At 35.7% G+C, this 18,456-nt stretch overlaps 2 protein-coding genes across 4 annotated transcripts in view; one reads left to right on the forward strand and one right to left on the reverse strand.

The window, feature by feature from the left end:
- Window positions 1-1,437, forward strand: part of LOC143901186 (carcinine transporter) — a 32,526-nt gene extending 31,089 nt beyond the window's left edge. For both annotated transcript variants that reach the window (XM_077413250.1, XM_077413249.1), the window contains exon 10: window positions 217-1,437. In XM_077413250.1, the coding sequence (XP_077269376.1) occupies window positions 217-328 (112 nt within the window). In that variant the 3' untranslated portion in view covers window positions 329-1,437. The remainder of the gene's footprint in view (window positions 1-216) is intronic.
- On the reverse strand, window positions 1,434-18,456 carry LOC143901188 (carcinine transporter-like). 2 transcript variants are annotated; one of them, XM_077413260.1, is made up of 10 exons: window positions 13,777-18,456; window positions 6,370-6,645; window positions 5,925-6,120; window positions 5,257-5,515; window positions 4,560-4,752; window positions 3,329-3,434; window positions 3,129-3,232; window positions 2,601-2,815; window positions 2,322-2,497; window positions 1,434-1,901 (listed from the first exon to the last, which is right to left on the reverse strand). In XM_077413260.1, the coding sequence occupies exons 2-10, from the start codon at window positions 6,639-6,641 to the stop codon at window positions 1,683-1,685; spliced, it is 1,740 nt and encodes a 579-aa protein (XP_077269386.1). In that variant the 5' UTR covers window positions 6,642-6,645; window positions 13,777-18,456; the 3' UTR covers window positions 1,434-1,682. The 2 variants fall into 2 exon arrangements, with proteins under 2 accessions (XP_077269386.1, XP_077269387.1); XM_077413261.1 differs by having other exon boundaries at window positions 13,483-18,456.

Here is an 18,456-nt window from a genome sequence, read left to right on the forward strand (position 1 = left end):
CTCGAAAAGTATTCGAGATATCAAAAAATGTTTTATACAAAAGTTTTATGGCAACACCTCTATTTAATTATATTAATTATATTTTTAAACAATAATTTTTGAAAAGAGATTTAAATTTAAAAATTTCGATTTAAAATTAGAATTTTTTGGTTCGCGAGTTTTCCTTGTTGGTAATAATTACGTAAACTTATCTCTTTATTCCCGAAATTTTTGCAGAACCCCGAAATTGAAGAAATCGCTGAGGAAGAAGAAGAAGAAGAAGGAGGGCATGACGAACGCGGCCTTCCATCACGGCAGTATTCAAACTATGGACTGTACAAGATTATAACGGCCGTATTCGCGTGGTTACGTATAATTTGCTAAATCATTGTAAATATCGCGGTCAATATCGTCCGCGTGTGTGTGATCTTAGGTGTTAAACTATAACAAGTGACGCGCGATATGGACACGTCAAGTGCGGTGTCGCATCAACGCACGGTGGTGAAGAGGGACATAAATAAAAAATAAGAATGCAGGATTCAATTCCATGCATCCGGCAAGGTGCACGCTTAGATAGACACGAATGCAAACGTGAATGCGCAACTTCGAAGTCGACGCGACTGTCTCGAGAGTGCCAGATTATTTTTCCGAATCGTTTCTTCGCGATGCGACTTCGACTTTCGCCGCTCTTTTTCAGGATGCAGCTGTGTACAAAGCTATTTGATTAATTGTAAGCGTAGTTTTAGCGAGACTATATAGATTGACGAGCCAGCTGACTTTTTCATACCGTTCGCGAGATATCACGAGGCTCGAGATCGGTGTAATATCCGACGTATTCAATTTTTTTACATTGCATAGGGTGGCGAAACTTGTGCCAAATGTCGCATTTTATTTACTCACGAGTAAAAATATCGCGTACCTATAGATATTCATATGTAAACGTTCGCTACATTCAGCGGGATCAAGATGTCTGTTACAAAGGGATGTCAACATCCCATCTCTCATTGTTTCTTGTCTTGCCCGAACGATATTTCTGACCCGCGGTATATAAAAAAACTGCTCATTTTCCGTACCGAAATACAGATACAGAGATCGCCTTGTTACACTTGATTACTCTCGAAAAGATACAACGGATCTAGATAAATTGTGCGAATAAAAGGGCTATCATCGCTTTCTTGATGTATCATCAAAAGTTGTTGCGAAATTGTTAGCAGCGATGGCAATCACGAATTAATTTTCATTATGTAAATAGAAGACTTTAAGTAATTTAATGTATATAGGCTGCGGGACACCGCGATCACCGCATAAAGACATGTTTCTCATCTTTCACTGCCAAAAACTTGGAAATTTCTTCGAAAATCGCGGAAGATGTCAACATACTTTTTCTCTCATTGCCATCTGAAAGTCGTTGAGTAACAGTGTAAAATAAAAAGACAAATTGTTTTATCATCGTGTAAATTCCGTTCTAATGTATTTACTCTAAAAAAAAAAAAAAAAAAAAAAAGTAAATCTTCCTAGAAAATGCTCCTCAGATCGGAAGATTATTATTCCGATCTTATCTATGAACTTTATTAATTCGTACAAAAAGAAGCTTAATTACTTATCATATTATTACGTGCCGCGCGAGACGCAAGTATCTTTTTTTCTAATTACATTTCTTCGACGATCGCGCCGAAGATTATTATATAACGGAGTTGAAAAGACTAAAGCTCGCGTGGACGATAATGTCGATGTCGATTCGGACACGGTCTTCCGCAGCAGGGCATCGTCCAGAAGCTTTGTTCCTTGCCGAAGTCCTCTCCCTGACGTAGGGTCTGCGGGAGGTCGCGACCGAGCGTCTCCGGTAGGAACAATACCAGGGTAGCGGCTCCAAATGACACGACGCTGATGATCATCATCGGCAGCCCGTCCCAAACCTTGGCCTAAAACAATTTCGATTGATTGACTAAAAATACCGAGCGACGCGAATAAAGCTTGCATTTTTGTCCTCAACAAAAGTTCTAATGTTTTCATTCTAAATCGATACACCAATAAATTATTAAATAATGGACGCAATATGCGATAGGGTGTTCAATATTCGCCTGCCGAAGTCTACATTAAATTGGGACAAATTTCTTAAATTTCTTAAAGTTTTTTAATTATTTGTGATTGACAATAATAGATCATTTATAATAAAATATATTTTAATTGTAATTAAACTTCTCTGCTAGAATCTCCACTACATAAATATAGTTTTCTAATAATACTACTAATTACATCGTCATGCAAAATGCAGAATAGTTGTGTCAATTGTTCCACAATATCGTCTTCTTCCTAAGTAAAGAATACAAAAGGTTACTTACGCTATCCACCACGTACGGCGCGACGGAATGGGCCACAATGCCAAAAATGTGGATCAATGCGACGCCCTGCGTCCTAATGGGGGTCGGCAACAACTCGGCGGCGTACTGGAGGCCTACATTGGCTGCCATATTCAAGCAAAATCGCGAGAGCACCGACATCGTCAGTTTCGCTGCGACTGAATAATAAAAACGCATGAGATAAGAGATTGCGGCATGGTCGCGGAACGCTTGATTTTATTCGAAAGACACATTTGAAAGCCCTTGTGTATATGTGCTCACTCGACTGTAACAGCAGTTCGGCGAAGCTGAAGAGGCAAGTCATGGCCAGAGTGATAAATCCGCAGAATCGGCGACCCCAGCGGTCCAATAGCAACGTCAGCAACAGTCCGGCCGGCAGCTCGGTCGCGCAAGCGAGGGAGAAGGACACGAACACCGAGCTCTGGATCAGCTTGAGGGAGTATACGTGGCCATCGAAAGCTATCATCGTCAAAGACCTAGAAAGTACCCAAAAGTACATCCGTAACTTCGTCGCCGTACGCGACGCGGAATATATAACGTTATATCCGATTTCAAAAGCAACAGCGCGGTATAAATTTAGTTTAGCAGATAAGATCCTCATATGTGTCATCAGATTCTGAAGCTATTTTCGAGAAAGGAAATTAAGTCAAGATATATCCTCTCGCAAGATAGAAATGCGATCATCAAAAACTAATGTTCCGCCAAGCTGAAGAGGCAATATATCGAATAAGGAAGGAAAAACGACGCGACGAAGCGACAGCGGGAAATATAAAGTTGCATCTCACTTACCAAAATAAGATTAGCAGAATGGTGTTCTTCGCTAGACGCGGTGACTTGAGAATATCGAAAACGTTCGCGCTTTCTGTTTGGATATTGGTCACGGTCAAGTTTCTCTGTAAAGACGATAAGGTGGACAATGAGTGATGCGCTGTTTGCGTCACGGTCTCACACGTCTCACAGCTTTGCGTCTCGTTATCAATCTTACTTACGACGAAGACTTCGTAGATGCGTGTGTCAGGGCTCTTTCTGTTAATCTTCGCTATCCGTTGCAGTTTCTGCACCATTTTGTCTAACTTGCCGTTGGCGACGAACCATCTTAATAGCGAAACAGTGTTTCTATTTCAGCGGAAAGTTTGGAGGACGAGGCTAACAGTGAAACGAGCTTACAACTGTATGAATTTCTAAGAACAACATGAATTTCTAGATATTGATGCGACACTGCCCACAAGAACTTTAAACTTTATTTAAATATCGCGCTTATTTGATTCAACTCGGAAAAATATGAAATCCTTTTACAACGCTCTAATTATAAAATTACATAAATAATTATTATATGTAATAGTAAAGTTTGTGTGTGTGTGTGTGTGTGTGTGTGTGTGTGTGTGTGTGTGTGTGTGTGTGTGTGTGTGTGTGTGTGTGTGTGTGTGTGTGTGTGTGTGTGTGTGTGTGTGTGTGTGTGTGTGTGTGTGTGTGTGTGTGTGTGTGTGTGTGTGTGTGTGTGTGTGTGTGTGTGTGTGTGTGTGTGTGTGTGTGTGTGTGTGTGTGTGGTGTGTGTGTGTGTGTGTGTGTGGTGTGTGTGTGTGTGTGTGTGTGTGTGTGTGTGTGTGTGTGTGTGTGTGTGTGTGTGTGTGTGTGTGTGTGTGTGTGTGTGTGTGTGTGTGTGTGTGTGTGTGTGTGTGTGTGTGTGTGTGTGTGTGTGTGTGTGTGTGTGTGTGTGTGTGTGTGTGTGTGTGTGTGTGTGTGTGTGTGTGTGTGTGTGTGTGTGTGTGTGTAGGTATGTGTGTGTGTGTGTGTGTGTGTGTGTTCGTGTGTGTGTGTGTGTGTGTGTGTGTGTGTGTGTGTGTGTGTGTGTGTGTGTGTGTGTGTGTGTGTGTGTGTGTGTGTGTGTGTGTGTGTGTGTGTGTGTGTGTGTGTGTGTGTGTGTGCGCGTGCGCGTGCGCGTGCGCGTGCGCGTGCGCGTGCGCGTGCGCGTGCGCGTGCGCGTGCGCGTGCGCGTGCGCGTGCGCGTGTGTGTGTGTGTGTGCGCGTGCGCGTGCGCGTGCGCGTGCGCGTGTGCGTGTGCGTGTGCGTGTGCGTGTGCGTGTGCGTGTGCGTGTGCGTGTGCGTGTGCGTGTGCGTGTGTGTGTGTGTGTGTGTGTGTGTGTGTGTGTGTGTGTGTGTGTGTGTGTGATTTGAATGATTGAGTAGAACAAATCGAAGATGCGCATAATATTTATTTACCGAGCGCTTTCGGGAAGAATCCATGGTGTGATAAAAGCGCTCACCATCGGGATCGCGCTGACATAGGCGAAGAATTTCCAGTTTGCGACGTAGTACGCGATCCATGGTAGAACTGTGCTTCCAATGGCGAAGTATATGCCGAAGGCAACGTTAACGACGAGAGTTCGCCTGTTCACAGCCATGTACTCTAGCACTGGCGAGATTAAAATTCGGGATTTGATTTATTGCTTATATAATATTTAAAAAAAGTCCCGAAATTCTCTCTCAATTTAACAAATTAATTAATAATACGTGGTACGTTCAATTCATAGCTTATAGCTTACGTAAAAGTTAACAATAAAGTTACGTACAGAATGAATTGTGCGCCGTAACATTCACGTAAATATTCATAAAACGCGTCACCGATCGAATACAATGATCTTTCATCTCCGTCGAGCTTTCCGGGTAGACTACTGCACGTAATACCATTCATTGTAATAAAAACTATGTACGGACACGTGCGCGCATTATTGCCGCAGAGAAGATCCGCAGTCCAGATTTATGTGACATGTAGAAAAATTTAAAAAAAATGAAAAATGTGACCGCGCGTATCTTTGCATGTAATTTTGAACGGACGTCGGAATAGATTCTCTGATTTAGTGCCGCGAGCGACGCGTAAAATCCTCGCACGGTCGATCATCTCTTGTCGATCGCTTACCAATAATCAACGGAATGTTGATGCAGTTGTCGAAAGCCAGACCAGTAAAAAATCTGCAGACGGCGAAGGACAAGAAGGTATTAGCACTCGCAGTTGCGGCCGAGGCCAGGAACCCGATGCCGTTGCAGAGGATCAAGGCGGGAATCCGGCCTCTGTGGTCGGCGATCCATCCGAAGAGCAGACCGCCGACAATGGAGCCGCAGAAGAAGATCGACTGTGCCGTCGATATGAGGTATTCCTGGTCACATACCCAATCTAGCTAATCACAAAGGATCCAGAATCAGTGCGCGAGGAACACAACGTTTGTCACATTTTTGCATACGGGAAGTTATGCGGATTTATCTTTGTCTTATTTCTCTATCTTTCGTCACTTATTGGCATATTATTATTCTGAAATGGATTACGATTAAAATTACGCGAGAAACGCAACGCTATATTTGTGTATTTACGTAAATTGATTTTTATTTTACTTCTTCATCTCTCGTCGTTTATATTCGCATATTATCGATCTGCGGATTATACGATTGAAATTACGAGGAAGAAATCGCGCGTAATCTCAGTTAATCGCTCGACCGTTTAGACAAGAGTACTCGTGAATTTTGACTCTCTTTCTCTGTGTCTTTTGTATATTTTATACGCGCACAGCGATGCATTCAAGGATACTTCACCTCAGCCGCTATACTGGCGTACGGAATCTGCGTGAAATTGTATTCCCAGTGGCTGCAGTCCACGGATTTATTTGCCTTCAATTCGACCGAACGAATGTCCTTCCCGTGACTTAGAATAACGGAAAAATCCAAATCCCTCCGATGGCATTGGTCATAGTACGGATAATTCTGCGACTTTGGTACGCCGATCTTCACTCTGAAAACATTGACCTCCAAATGTACGAAATATATCTTTTCAAAGACAGAAGATAACAAAAAGATAATAATAATACGTACGTCAAAAAAAAAGGAAAATAATAATAACAATAATAATATAATAATTAAGTTATGTAATATAAATTTAAATATATATAATAGATATATATGTTATTTAAAGCATGTGTGATAAAATATATTATTTTGATTTATAAGATCTTAATGAGTAACATTGTTGCGGAAATTTCACCTTTCTTCCCGCGTAAGGTTTAAAGGGATCAGTTCCTCTATCTTGCACCAATGCTCCTGCGGCACCAGGGTGAGGAAGAACTGCGAGAAGTATAGAGTGGCGTAAGCCACGCTGTAGGGAAGCAAGGCCAATAGAAGTAGCCACTGATATCTGCCAAAATCACCGACGTACGGCAAGACATCGTCGAAGGTCTCCAACTTCGGCCTCGGCGTGGTGTTTTCGTTCGGATCTACGGTATCTGTGGGGTTCTTCATGCCGTTTGAGTTCTTCATCGTTCTAAGAGATGCCAATATTTGATACGCTAGATTTACACTCAGCAAACCAAGTTGAGGAAAAGAAAAAAGAAAAAGGAAAATAGAGTCGGTTTCATCAACCGAAAGTAACTCAAACTAAAAGAAAAAACTTTTAAAATCGCTCGAAATATTTTAATTTGAAACTACAGAGAAAGGGTAGATGGTTCAAAAAAATGTCTATAAAAAAAAGTAATATAAACTAACTATATAATATATAATTATAGATGCAAAGTTGAAGCTGGTAGACAGTGTATTTTTTTAACAAAACGATCGCAATATTTGTTGTTCCGGCGAAAGCAACCCGGCACAATTTAGCGTCCTTCCTCTATAATATTATTTATAAGTAACAAAGTGCGCGCGATTTAAGGAGGTTCGTCTACTACTTTAAAGTAAAAAATGCGATTGAATAATAATGTTATTACAGCGATTCCGAATTATATGCAATATTAGTATAATGAATTGTGGATGCTAAGTTATATGTGCTATATTTTTCGTAAATTATTAGTGTATAGAATATTAACAAATATATGCCGAAGCATGAGAGCGTCAACGACTCGGGAATCGTTGTCAGGTATATACTTATTATCCAACATTATAAAGTAAAAGTAAAATTACAAATAATTTATAAAAACCTATATGAACAATTGTCAGAGAATACTAAAGACTTAAAATGATTAATACATTGATGATTGCGTGTCGTGGATTCGCGATTAGTGGTTATAAACACTGTTGGTGAAGTTAGGTTCGCATCAGCTGTTGCGTTGCCAATGGCAACGTCTGTCATTACAAAGTTCGATCCGCGAGGTAAAAGTAAACTTTCTGACAATAAATAAGCTTTAAATCCATACGGTAATAGTTATTTGTGCAACAAGTGCTGTAAGATGAAAATTCACGGGTGCGGAGTTGACGCACTCGCCTTTGGCTCGCCTTAGTCGCCTTTGGCTCGTGCGTCAACTCCGCACCCGTGAATTTTCATCATTACGCACGGCTTGCACACCCTATTTTATGTTGCAAGTGCGTGGAAAGTGGTCTATCACGCACGCGTAGCGTGCGCAATAATGGGCCACTTTCCATGCACGTGTTACATAAAATCATATTTTTAAAGTTTTTATGATATCCTTGTTTTTTCAGTCATGTTTTTTCTGTCAAATGCTAGTTTTTCAAAGTCCTAAGATGGCTAAATCAATAATTATTTACCTCCGAGCGACAGTTTCTCATGAGGCAAAGGCTCAAAGTGGTCAATTTATGAATAATATTACAAAAAAAAACTATACGATCAATATTGCTCAACTTTTGAGATTATTTGAGTGAATTGTTTATGTAAATTATATAAAAAAATTAAGACTAAGTTGACTTTCGACTAATAGGCGAACTTCCTTAATCCTAGCTACCCATACTTATTTTCAAAAATCTGAATTAAAAATATGTTACAAAAAAAACCTAAATACACACTTAAATTTGCAATTTTGAGAAGATCTGACGTCTAGTTTTTGAGATATTAAATCTCAAAGTTGGCATTTTTAACATAGGTTTTATGTTTTATGGGAAATTGTACCAAAAACATACATTTTTGGAGAATTTCACTCACTGTCTGTAAAGAAACAAGTTCAAAAAACTGAAAATAACATTGTTTAATTCTTCTAGCACTTGTTAAGTATAAGACAAAACGACGTTGACGTGTAATAAAACCAAAAATTCAATCAAAAGTTGATGAATTGTCGCGTTTCTTGTCAGCCTTTCGATCAGCTGTACGCGACGTGCAAGAAAATCTCCCATTATCGAAATTGTTTGTTACCTTTCATTATTTTTCTACGTAAACACAATACATAACCTCACTCAAACACATGGCACTGGCATGATAACTGCCTACATAGGCCAGTCATATTAAACTAATTTAGAGGGTTAATCTTCCAATTAATCTTCCCAGGTTGCAACCACCATGAATCGCTTTGATTTGAGGTGCTATAAGTGGGATTTATTTTGCTTCAAAAAATTAACACGCAATAAAAAGTTATTAACAATATTATCAACAAAAAACGCAATTTTTTTTATTTTTTCTCAAATATCTCAAAAACTAAGCAAGATAAGGTAACTAACTATACGTACTTTTTTTGTAGAGCGTAAAATTATCTACAATAATGATCTGAACAACACTTATCGTCAAGTCAGTCGTTTAGCTTGCACGCGCCGTCAAAGTCCGAGACTCGGATCCCGAAAACCCTCGATTTCATCGTTTTTTTGATGTTGCGCCGGTGATTTTTTTCCGTCATTTTAAATAGAATTAAAAATCATACATCATCTGAGAACTACAAAGAATACTTTTCATGGTGTAACCGATTTTTTAGATCCTTTTTCTTTAGTTTGGTAGCTGTGTAAGCAAAAAATTTCGATTTTTTGAAATAGTCTTAGTTTTTCGCTGTTTTCAGGCCTTAGAATTTATTTGAGACGAATATATGTCATCGTATGCATCTTGTTGTGGACAAAATTTGCAACAAAAAAGGACTCTTGTATTTTTTTCGTACGACAAACGCTAATTTTTTTATTGACGCGCAAAGTTATCCAATATTGCGCACAGGTCGGATAACGTTTGTTTTACACCAAAATAATTATTTTTTATTAAAATTCACGTAATTCTTCGCATTATTACTGAACCATATTGCAAAGCCGTTTTTTGTAATATGGTTCAATAATAATGCAAAAAATTACGTGAATTTTAATAAAAAATAATTATTTTGGTGTACCTGGGAAGATTAATTGGAAGGTTCGATGTCTAATATGACTGGCCTAACAGCGAAGAGATGCAATGTCGCGACATTTCTCTTGTACGAATGTCAACTGAAGTCAAATCTTGAACTGTTTACATTTATCAGTAAATAAATTGATACATAATCGAATGAAAAGTTACATTATAAAACCAGTAATTATATAAGTGTTTAGAATATATCCATAAAAATGGTTTTTCTTAAATAAAAATTTAGGCCTTATACGGTGCTAGCTGAAACACCTTAATTTGCCACATTACGATCCGTGAGACCACTCGACTTTGTTGTTTTATCATTTTCATTCTAATTAATATTTTTAAGGTTGTAATGTAAAATTAGAAATACAGAGATAAATAAGATGTTTATAATAATATAAGGTCAAAAAAATGATTTAAGTTTAAACTGAACTTATTATAAAGAAACTAGAAAATTATGTTATTATGTGAAAATTAGAAAAACGTTTAGCAGTCCACTGGACCAGAATGTGGCGAGGGTGGCGAGCTAGGGCTTAACTAAATCGAGTAAACATCGGATATAAAAATGAGCGGACTCTGTGCTTCTGTTACGATCGACTTAAGTTGCGGTGCAAAGTCCATGCAGCTTAAGCGTATCCTAGTGGAAATATTAAATGACAATTTGAGTGGGAGCGATCTGAGCAGTCAGTGTTGTCCGAACGTGGCGGGATCAAATGGCTCGTGACGCGCGTCTCGATCGAGATAATGAAGATCAAGCGCAAGTTTGACAACCCAGGGCGCGATTAACGATGTTGGATAACGTCACTTTTATACCCACTTAATATGACAATGATAATGCAAATAATATCAGATACTACGTAGATAAATGTATCGGCATTATATCGAAGGATGTTGAAAATATATAATAAGAATATTTAGGCGTTGAGAATTTTCGGGAACGTAGTACCTACTAAATTAACTCGTTTAAGGATCCAGGAGGCTCCTGCAAGCTTTTCTGTTTTAATTCTTTGTAACGTGAGTCCTAATAAAAAATTTTAGAGCGCAATTGATATTTAGGGGCAAAAAAATTACTTTTTTCGAAAATCTAATCGGTGATAGGGTGGGATATCTGATAAAAGATGTAAAGATTGAAAGTAAAGATTAAAAAAAATATATATATATATATAAGTAACCTCTACGGTTTTAATGACAAATATTCAACTAATAAATGATTTCGTCTACCTTTTTAAGTAAAATAAATTGATATAATTATTAGTTGAGTGATCTATAACAAAAATTCCACTCAAAAAAGTAGACGAAATTATTTATTATAGTTGAATATTTGTCAGTATATACATATAGGTCAGTAGATAGAAGTAACTTACTTTTTTTACCTCTACTCTTTCAACCATTATATGTTTTTCTTCAGATATTCTAACTAGATTTTCGAAAAGAGCAACTCTTTTTACCTCTAAATATCAATTGCGGTCTAAAAATTTTGATTAGAACTCGAGTTACAAGGATTTGAAATAGAAAAGCGTGTAAAAAGACCTTCTAGGACTTAATGGGTTAAACCTGTTATAGGATTTTGCTAAATCCCGAATCCTTTTATTTAAGTATTTAAGTAATTTAAATGTAATATGTAAATGGCTTTTAGATGCTTAATATCCTACCATTTATTGGCACTGTAAGCAAATTATAAATAGTTTATATAACGTTGAAATGCCATTAAGGCTCTTGTCCACTCATTACAGTTTGGATTGGTGACATCACAACCGAGAAAATTTGTCATAAAAATCCTTGCAACGTACATTAAAATAAAAATGTTTTTCAATAAAATAATTGTTTGTGTAATTAGTAGAATAAACGGTAATTCTTTACAATAGGGCCTTTTCCGAATTTTGATATTTTCTTGCGGCTCTCTTGGTATTCCTTTCCTCCCGCTTCTACTCGGCTTTATGTAAACAACAATACAAGACATTGACTGCTGTATTTGGATAATAGAGAATATACCGACACTTTCTCTCAGTATACGAACGGAGATAATCGGTCCTTTTTAAGGGCCACTATATTTATAACGTTGGAAAATCCGGAAAGCCATGTTGGAAAAAAACAGGTAAAAAAATAAGGTAAAAATAGGTAGGGTACATATTTTCGGGCTCCCCCGATTGATTATGTCGAAGTCACAACAAAGGTTTTTACCAAGAGAGCCGCAAGAAAATATCAAAATTCGGAAAAGGTCCTATTGTAAAAGAATTACCGAAAAAACTTGCAAAATATATCGAAAAGTCTTCTTTCGTTTCGTTCGAATAATCAATAAATAACGCACATATGTCGAATTGAATTGTGCCTAATAAAGGATGAAAAATAATAAGCTGTTCGACAACTGCCGAATTGAAATAAAATTGTTTACTTTATTCACATATTAAATTAAAATGAAATGAGAGTTTTCGGTATATTTTTACACACTACGATAATTATTTTAAATATAAAAACACTACTACACTAAAACAAAAATGACGCCGTAACTTACAAGAATAATTGGACGCAGTTCTGCAATGCGGAAACTCCAAAACTTTACTTTTCGCTGGAGTAAATTTTACGAAATATTAGAAATAAAATTATGTACCAACGTTATCTCAAATATAATGACCGAACTATAATCTTCCTCAAGTACAATTCCATGTGTTATACGCGTTTTTTTAGAAAATCTCCTGTCCTGTTTATGATCACTTTACAATGCGGAACTAAAAATCGCGAAAATGGCGTTTGGTTCCTTATTATATAGGTAACTATATCTAATGAGCTTTTTAACGTTATTTTTCACGCCTTTTAGTTTCACAATTTTGCCAAGTGTGACGTTAATTGTAAGCGTACTGTCAATGCAGACTTGATAATCAGGAGCCTTAACATATAGATAATCGATATCACGCATCACGTATAGTACTTCGTCTCTTCACAAAATTAACGCTTGCTTTGACTGTAAAGAACGCTTGAGATTTTTGTTCATGGACGATTGACACGACTTACTACTTTTTATTCTTGAAAATCGAAAAATATCGTGCCCGCGATACTTGACGATTGTGTTTATCTGCGACAAACGCCCCAAAAAAATATACATAATAATTGCTGTTCAAGAACGGTGAGATATCGAAAGTTGCGGCAAAGGGTCAATGTCAAATGTAAATACCGGCGCGACAGATCACAAAATGGTCCGACGCAGCTTGATAACGCGATAAAAATAATTTTTAACAGGCAGACGCAACAATGCGTTTTGCAAGACCATTATGCTTTTAATTTTGCACGACTTTGCACTATTCTCAAGCATGAGAATAATAGTCATATAAGAATAAGAACGTTTATAGATTTAAATCTACAATTTTATACGTGTACGTAATTTGTACGCGTATAAGCATTTGATACCGAATTAAAAAAAAATGATGATAGGAAATCGTCGCGCGTATTATACACTGTATTGTACTCACATTGCGAATATCTTGTGGCTGACCATTCATTAAGGTTAATTAGCCAAGGCATTCCGCGAATATATATATGTATATATATATATATATATATATATATATATAGAACAACTTCGCGGTTGCGATTGTGTGATTATTCGCTATTTTGTCTTCTTATTAAAATAAACATTTTCTTGCGTAAAAAAAGCGTCGTTGTCACGTCTGCATATTAACGTCCGAAATTAATTAATATTAACGCGATGAGCCTATATGTTAAATATGCCTTCCCCGAAGTTGGTCATTGATATCCGATCGATGATTCATACTTTTAACATTGCTCAAGCAGCTCAAGTTTCATCTTAAACACAGGGTGTCTAAGGAGAGCTTATTCTCGATATTTACATTTTTTATAATATCTTTAATCTTTAATTGTAGTTATTACAGATTTATAGTATCTTTGATCAATCTTTCTCCTTTTTTTATTTTTTACAATTAGAAAAACTTTAATATCTTTCGACACACTATACCTTTAAACCTATCGCAATAAGTTTCTCTACTGTTTGAATTCTTGTAATTTTTCAATACGTCATGTATCCAAAACTTAATTGCATGTAGTCTTCGTGTTAAAACTGTTAATACTTACACTGTTATTTTTTCGTTGCACTAATTACGTGTATTTAATCTTTTCGTATATTTAATCTTTGATTTGTATCACCGAACGTCAGCAAATTTTACAATTTGTTTACGTAATGTATAATTCCCGCGTTGCAGGAAAAATAACTTTTCGAAGAAAAACTATAAGTCAGTGAGAGCATTACACAAACTGTTAAAGAAATTATTGCAAATTGACTATGAATAATTCGTAATTCGTAATTACGACAATTGTAAATCCAGATGCCACTACACTATGTGATAATTTTTAATGTTTATCACTTACGGCGGTATTTTTTACGATCGATTGTGGTTAAGCGACGGTAATGACGAGGCTCTCACGCGAAGTGCAACTCGCTGTCTGAGGAGGAAACCCGATTGAGTATCGTTGATATGAGAGCTCGGCATGCAGAACGTGATATATCACGTATATATATGTCAACAGTAGCGAGAAGGAAAGGAAGAACAACGGTGAGAGAAAACTGATCACCGCGTCGTGGAAGAATAACGAGAGATGGACACGCGCGAATCAAACAGACCTCCACGCTTCTTGAATTTTGTCTTTGGTTGAAGACAAAATCTTGAAGAAAAGACATTTCCGAAATTCGAAAAAGAGAGTCTGAAATATTATTTTCTTTCTTTTCTACATTCGCGAATCGGATACAGAGTTTTCTTCACGTCTCTTCATCTTCTTCACGTGTATGTGAACACGAAGAAATTATGTTATCCTGCTATCATGTTATCTAAAGGAGGGGGTGCAAAAGTCGGCATTTTTCACCCACAACGGAAATAACCTGTAAAGCATGCTTAGCTACCTTATTTGAAGTTGAAAGAAGAAGGAAATAATATTCTTTTCACCAGGAAACTGCGGGAAATATTTTAGAAATGATAATGAATGTCTTTAAAACGTGTGTCAAAATAGCTGTGTTTGAACGGTTTAATAAGAGATAAAAAGTTTTGAAACGCATGAATGAGAGTTAAAGTGCATTTGTGTAAAATAAGTGTCGCGCATATGTAAGATAATGATTTATATATAAAGATGGGGTAAATATGCATATTAGGTCAAACCTCACCGATGACTTTGACCTTGACATATGTTGTCAAGGTCACCCTCCTGAGTGACTTTCAGAAGGTTTTAGCCGGTGGTCATTGTTTATTAAAAAGTTATAAACAAAAAATGTTTCGAAAATATAGCAGCTATTTTGAGTATTGGAAGGCATAAATGACTAATATATATGTCGAAATAGTTTACGCATACACTTTTCACGCAAACCGAGGTTTACGCACACCTCCCCCTGCTTTCGGGGGAGGTGCGGTAGTCCCGAGAGTGTTTGCTTTTTACTACAGTTATCTGTGTTATAAGTCTGATTAAACTGACTAGTTATTACAATAAATAATAATCTAAGTGAGAAAAAGTCTGATTAAAAATAATAATTTTGATTGTAAGCTTCAAATAATAAAAACATAACATATATATTTAAGTTAGCTTTAATTTAAAGTCATATTATCCTAATCTTACTTATCATGTCTTATAATTATCTTTTCTTTAAATAAACATTTTAAAACATAGTAAAACTAATATAACAATAACAATTCACTGTATAAAACATGTGGTTTATTGTTAAAAATGGCTAGGTTCATTGTGTGTATATACACACCCCTGTACACAATGAACCATTTGACTGTTTAAAAAAAATCGAAATTGTGGCTAAACTTTAAAAATGACTTATAAGTTATCTTATACAGTATGTAGCCAACTAAATTCATAAACTGTATGCAAAAACACAGATCTCCAACTCAATAATTGAGAGATATAAGCTTTTGAAATTTACATGGTTCATTGTTGAACTACCTACCCTACAGGCATTTCTATACAATTTCATGGTGTAGAATTTATTAAATGGAAATGTAGTGACACGCGTTTTAAGACATTTATTATCGTTTCTAAAATATTTCCTGCAGTTTTCTAGTGAAAAGATTATTATTTCTTCTTCTTTTAATCTCACATAAGGTAGCAAAGCAATGTTTTACAGGTTCCCGTTGAGGGCAAAAAATGGCGACTTTTGCACCCTCTCCAAATTGTAATTACGCAAGGAACAAATCTCGCAGAAAAAAATCTCGCTGATAAAAACGATCTGCCGAAACGAAGAAGTGCGAGAAATAAAAATTTATCTTGTTGCGGTTTCACAGAATCAAGTTTAACACGCTATATATATTCCTTACAAATATAACGCCTCATTACACATATCTCGCAACTATAAACTTAAAGTTTCTTCCCGCGTTAATCATGCTGCATAAAAGATTCATTCGTAACAGGATTCGCTCGACACACTTATGATGTGTACATAGAAAACTTGCATTCTCCCCGGGGCGAAATTGTATGTAAATTTGTCGTTCGAGCACTGAGGAAAAAATCAATACGACCTTCGTAATATACACGCGAGTGATAGAAGTTCTACGCACGACAGTGCGAAAACTTGCGATCACGAGTTTGCTGTCAGCAACGGATCTACATTTTCTACAGTTTGAAGTTAATATTCTTTGGAGAGGCTTTTTTTTAATTTAGTTTATATAAATTTTAGTCTTTAAAAGGAACAAAGGCTTTTTAGAACTTGACGTCCCAGACAAAAGATAAAGACATATGAAGCGTATGTGAGAATACAAAGGAGAATACTTATGGCCGAAGAAATCAAGATAGAAATAAGACAACGCTTTGTTACGCATTGTAATAAACAAAAATAACTTATATAGCGAGCCAATTTTTGTACTAATATTAATAATTTATTTTCATAGTTATCGTAGAAAAAACACTGTCGAAAATCTAGGCAGATTTTAAGATATATATATGTATACATAAAAATTAATATGAGACACATAGACTACGTTTACACGGGCCGATTTTCGCCGAAGTTATAGCATCGATGTCGTTATAACTACTGACGTTAAATGCCGTGTAAACGCTCTTTTACGAAGTTACTACATCTATGTAATAACTTCATCGTAAAACAACGTTTACACGGCATTTAACATCATCAGTATATAGTAATATCGATGTTATAACTTCGGCGTAAATCGGGCCGTGTAAACGTACTCATTAAAAGCACATGATAATTATATGATAAATAAGAAAAAACAATAAAACGTATCAGTATAAATTTTATCTAAATGCAATTATTATTTAATTAAATACCTAACAGGTACATTTTAAAATAGAGAAATGAAACAGAGAATCGTTTAATAGCTAATATGTACCGGCATGCTTTTTGTCATTGACTATTTATTATGACTTATAATCCGGTTTATTATGACTATCGTATGTACTATTCAATCCAAAATTTTTTTTTTTATCATATTGATCATTTAGATATAAACCTTTTTTGATATTTAAACTACAACTTTTAGTATATACACGTACATATATCAAAGATTGATTTAAATGTTTCTAGAGACTTTAGAGTATCAAAATATATTCTGTATAACCGTATGTACAATTAAATACTTTTCCTCAACGTCGACGTAGATCGACCCGATGAGAGGGGTGATATAAGAGCGCTTGCGCTAACTGCTAACTGATCAATTCTAGATCCCCCATCATTAGACGGATCGATAGATCATCGGACACTCACTTTTTGGAAGGCCGTGGAACTGTTAAGTTGCCTTTTGTGAAAAAACGGAATCAGATCATATTACCGGCTATTTATTATATACGAAGTCGATATTATATTCCAAGGAATGGAATCTTTATTAAAGGGGATAATGGAATATTATTAAATTAAGAAATGAAATCAGGTCATATTACCGACTATCAATTATCTGAGATTGATCTTATCTCAAGGAGCAAGCAAATAAGAATTGCCTAATTTGTTTTGTTCATCTGAGAACGTAAGTTGACTATTTTTGATTCTTCTAATTATCTAAATTAAATAGATAATTCCCACCCCTGAGTTCCGTTCAATTATAATCACATTTATTTACCGTTACTAATTTTCGTGAAATTAGTTGGCGCCCATCCTTGTCATTAAATATATAAAATATTAATGTTGTAAATAAAATTTAAATTTTGTGAGCCCTATAACAGTCATGGACCCGACCGCGTTAGGTGTGTGTGTGTGTGTGGGCTCTATTCATATAAATTAATTAATTAACAACTTAACTCTAAAGTGTAAATTAGCGTAAATTATTAGTAAAAAAGAGGTCCTGTCTTAATTTATATTTAAATAATCGTTATAATAAAAAAAAGAAAAATTTTGGATCGGATAGTATACGATATAGTTATTAAATTGGATTATAATAAGCCGCTTTGTAAACGTAGTCATTCTTGTAACTTCATTGACTTACCGGTAAATCTAGCTTCCACCATTATAAATTTGACCATTCTCGCAACCATCTTTGCTATCAATAATATAAGAAAAAATTAGTTAAATTAATATTACAATTAATATTAACTCTTTGCACTTCGAGCATTTTTTGATCCGATTAAATTAGCAATTCTAACAAACTTGTACAAAACTTTAAAAAACCAAAAGTTTTGTTTCAAAAAGAAAAAATTATAAACGTTTATGAATTTATTTATTTAAATTACGCATATTGCTGTAGCGACGACAGTGGAGTACAAAGAATTAAAAAATTACTATTAATTAATTAAATTAATAAATTCAATTAAGGGCATATTTTGGAAGGTCGTAAAAAATTTTCTTATTTAGGAAAAATATGCCTATTTTAAACTAAAACTGAACCAATATTTTTATTCTAGACAAAAAGTCGGTTTTTTTATTAAAAATATTTTAGTTTTTCCTAAAAAAAATTTTTTTTAATATTTTATTACAAAAAATCTAATAAACGTATAATGTTTATTCTAGTTTAGACGGTAGCTACACTTTTTCTGAATAAAAAAATTTTGGTTTTTGCATTTTGAATACCTAAACAGCTAGAAGCATTTACACCGTGCCGTCTTTTTGCGAGCTGA

Source organism: Temnothorax americanus, unplaced genomic scaffold (genome assembly GCF_048541705.1).
Source record: "Temnothorax americanus isolate GAGA-0224 unplaced genomic scaffold, ASM4854170v1 Scaffold32, whole genome shotgun sequence".
NCBI classification, from domain to species: domain Eukaryota; kingdom Metazoa; phylum Arthropoda; class Insecta; order Hymenoptera; family Formicidae; genus Temnothorax; species Temnothorax americanus.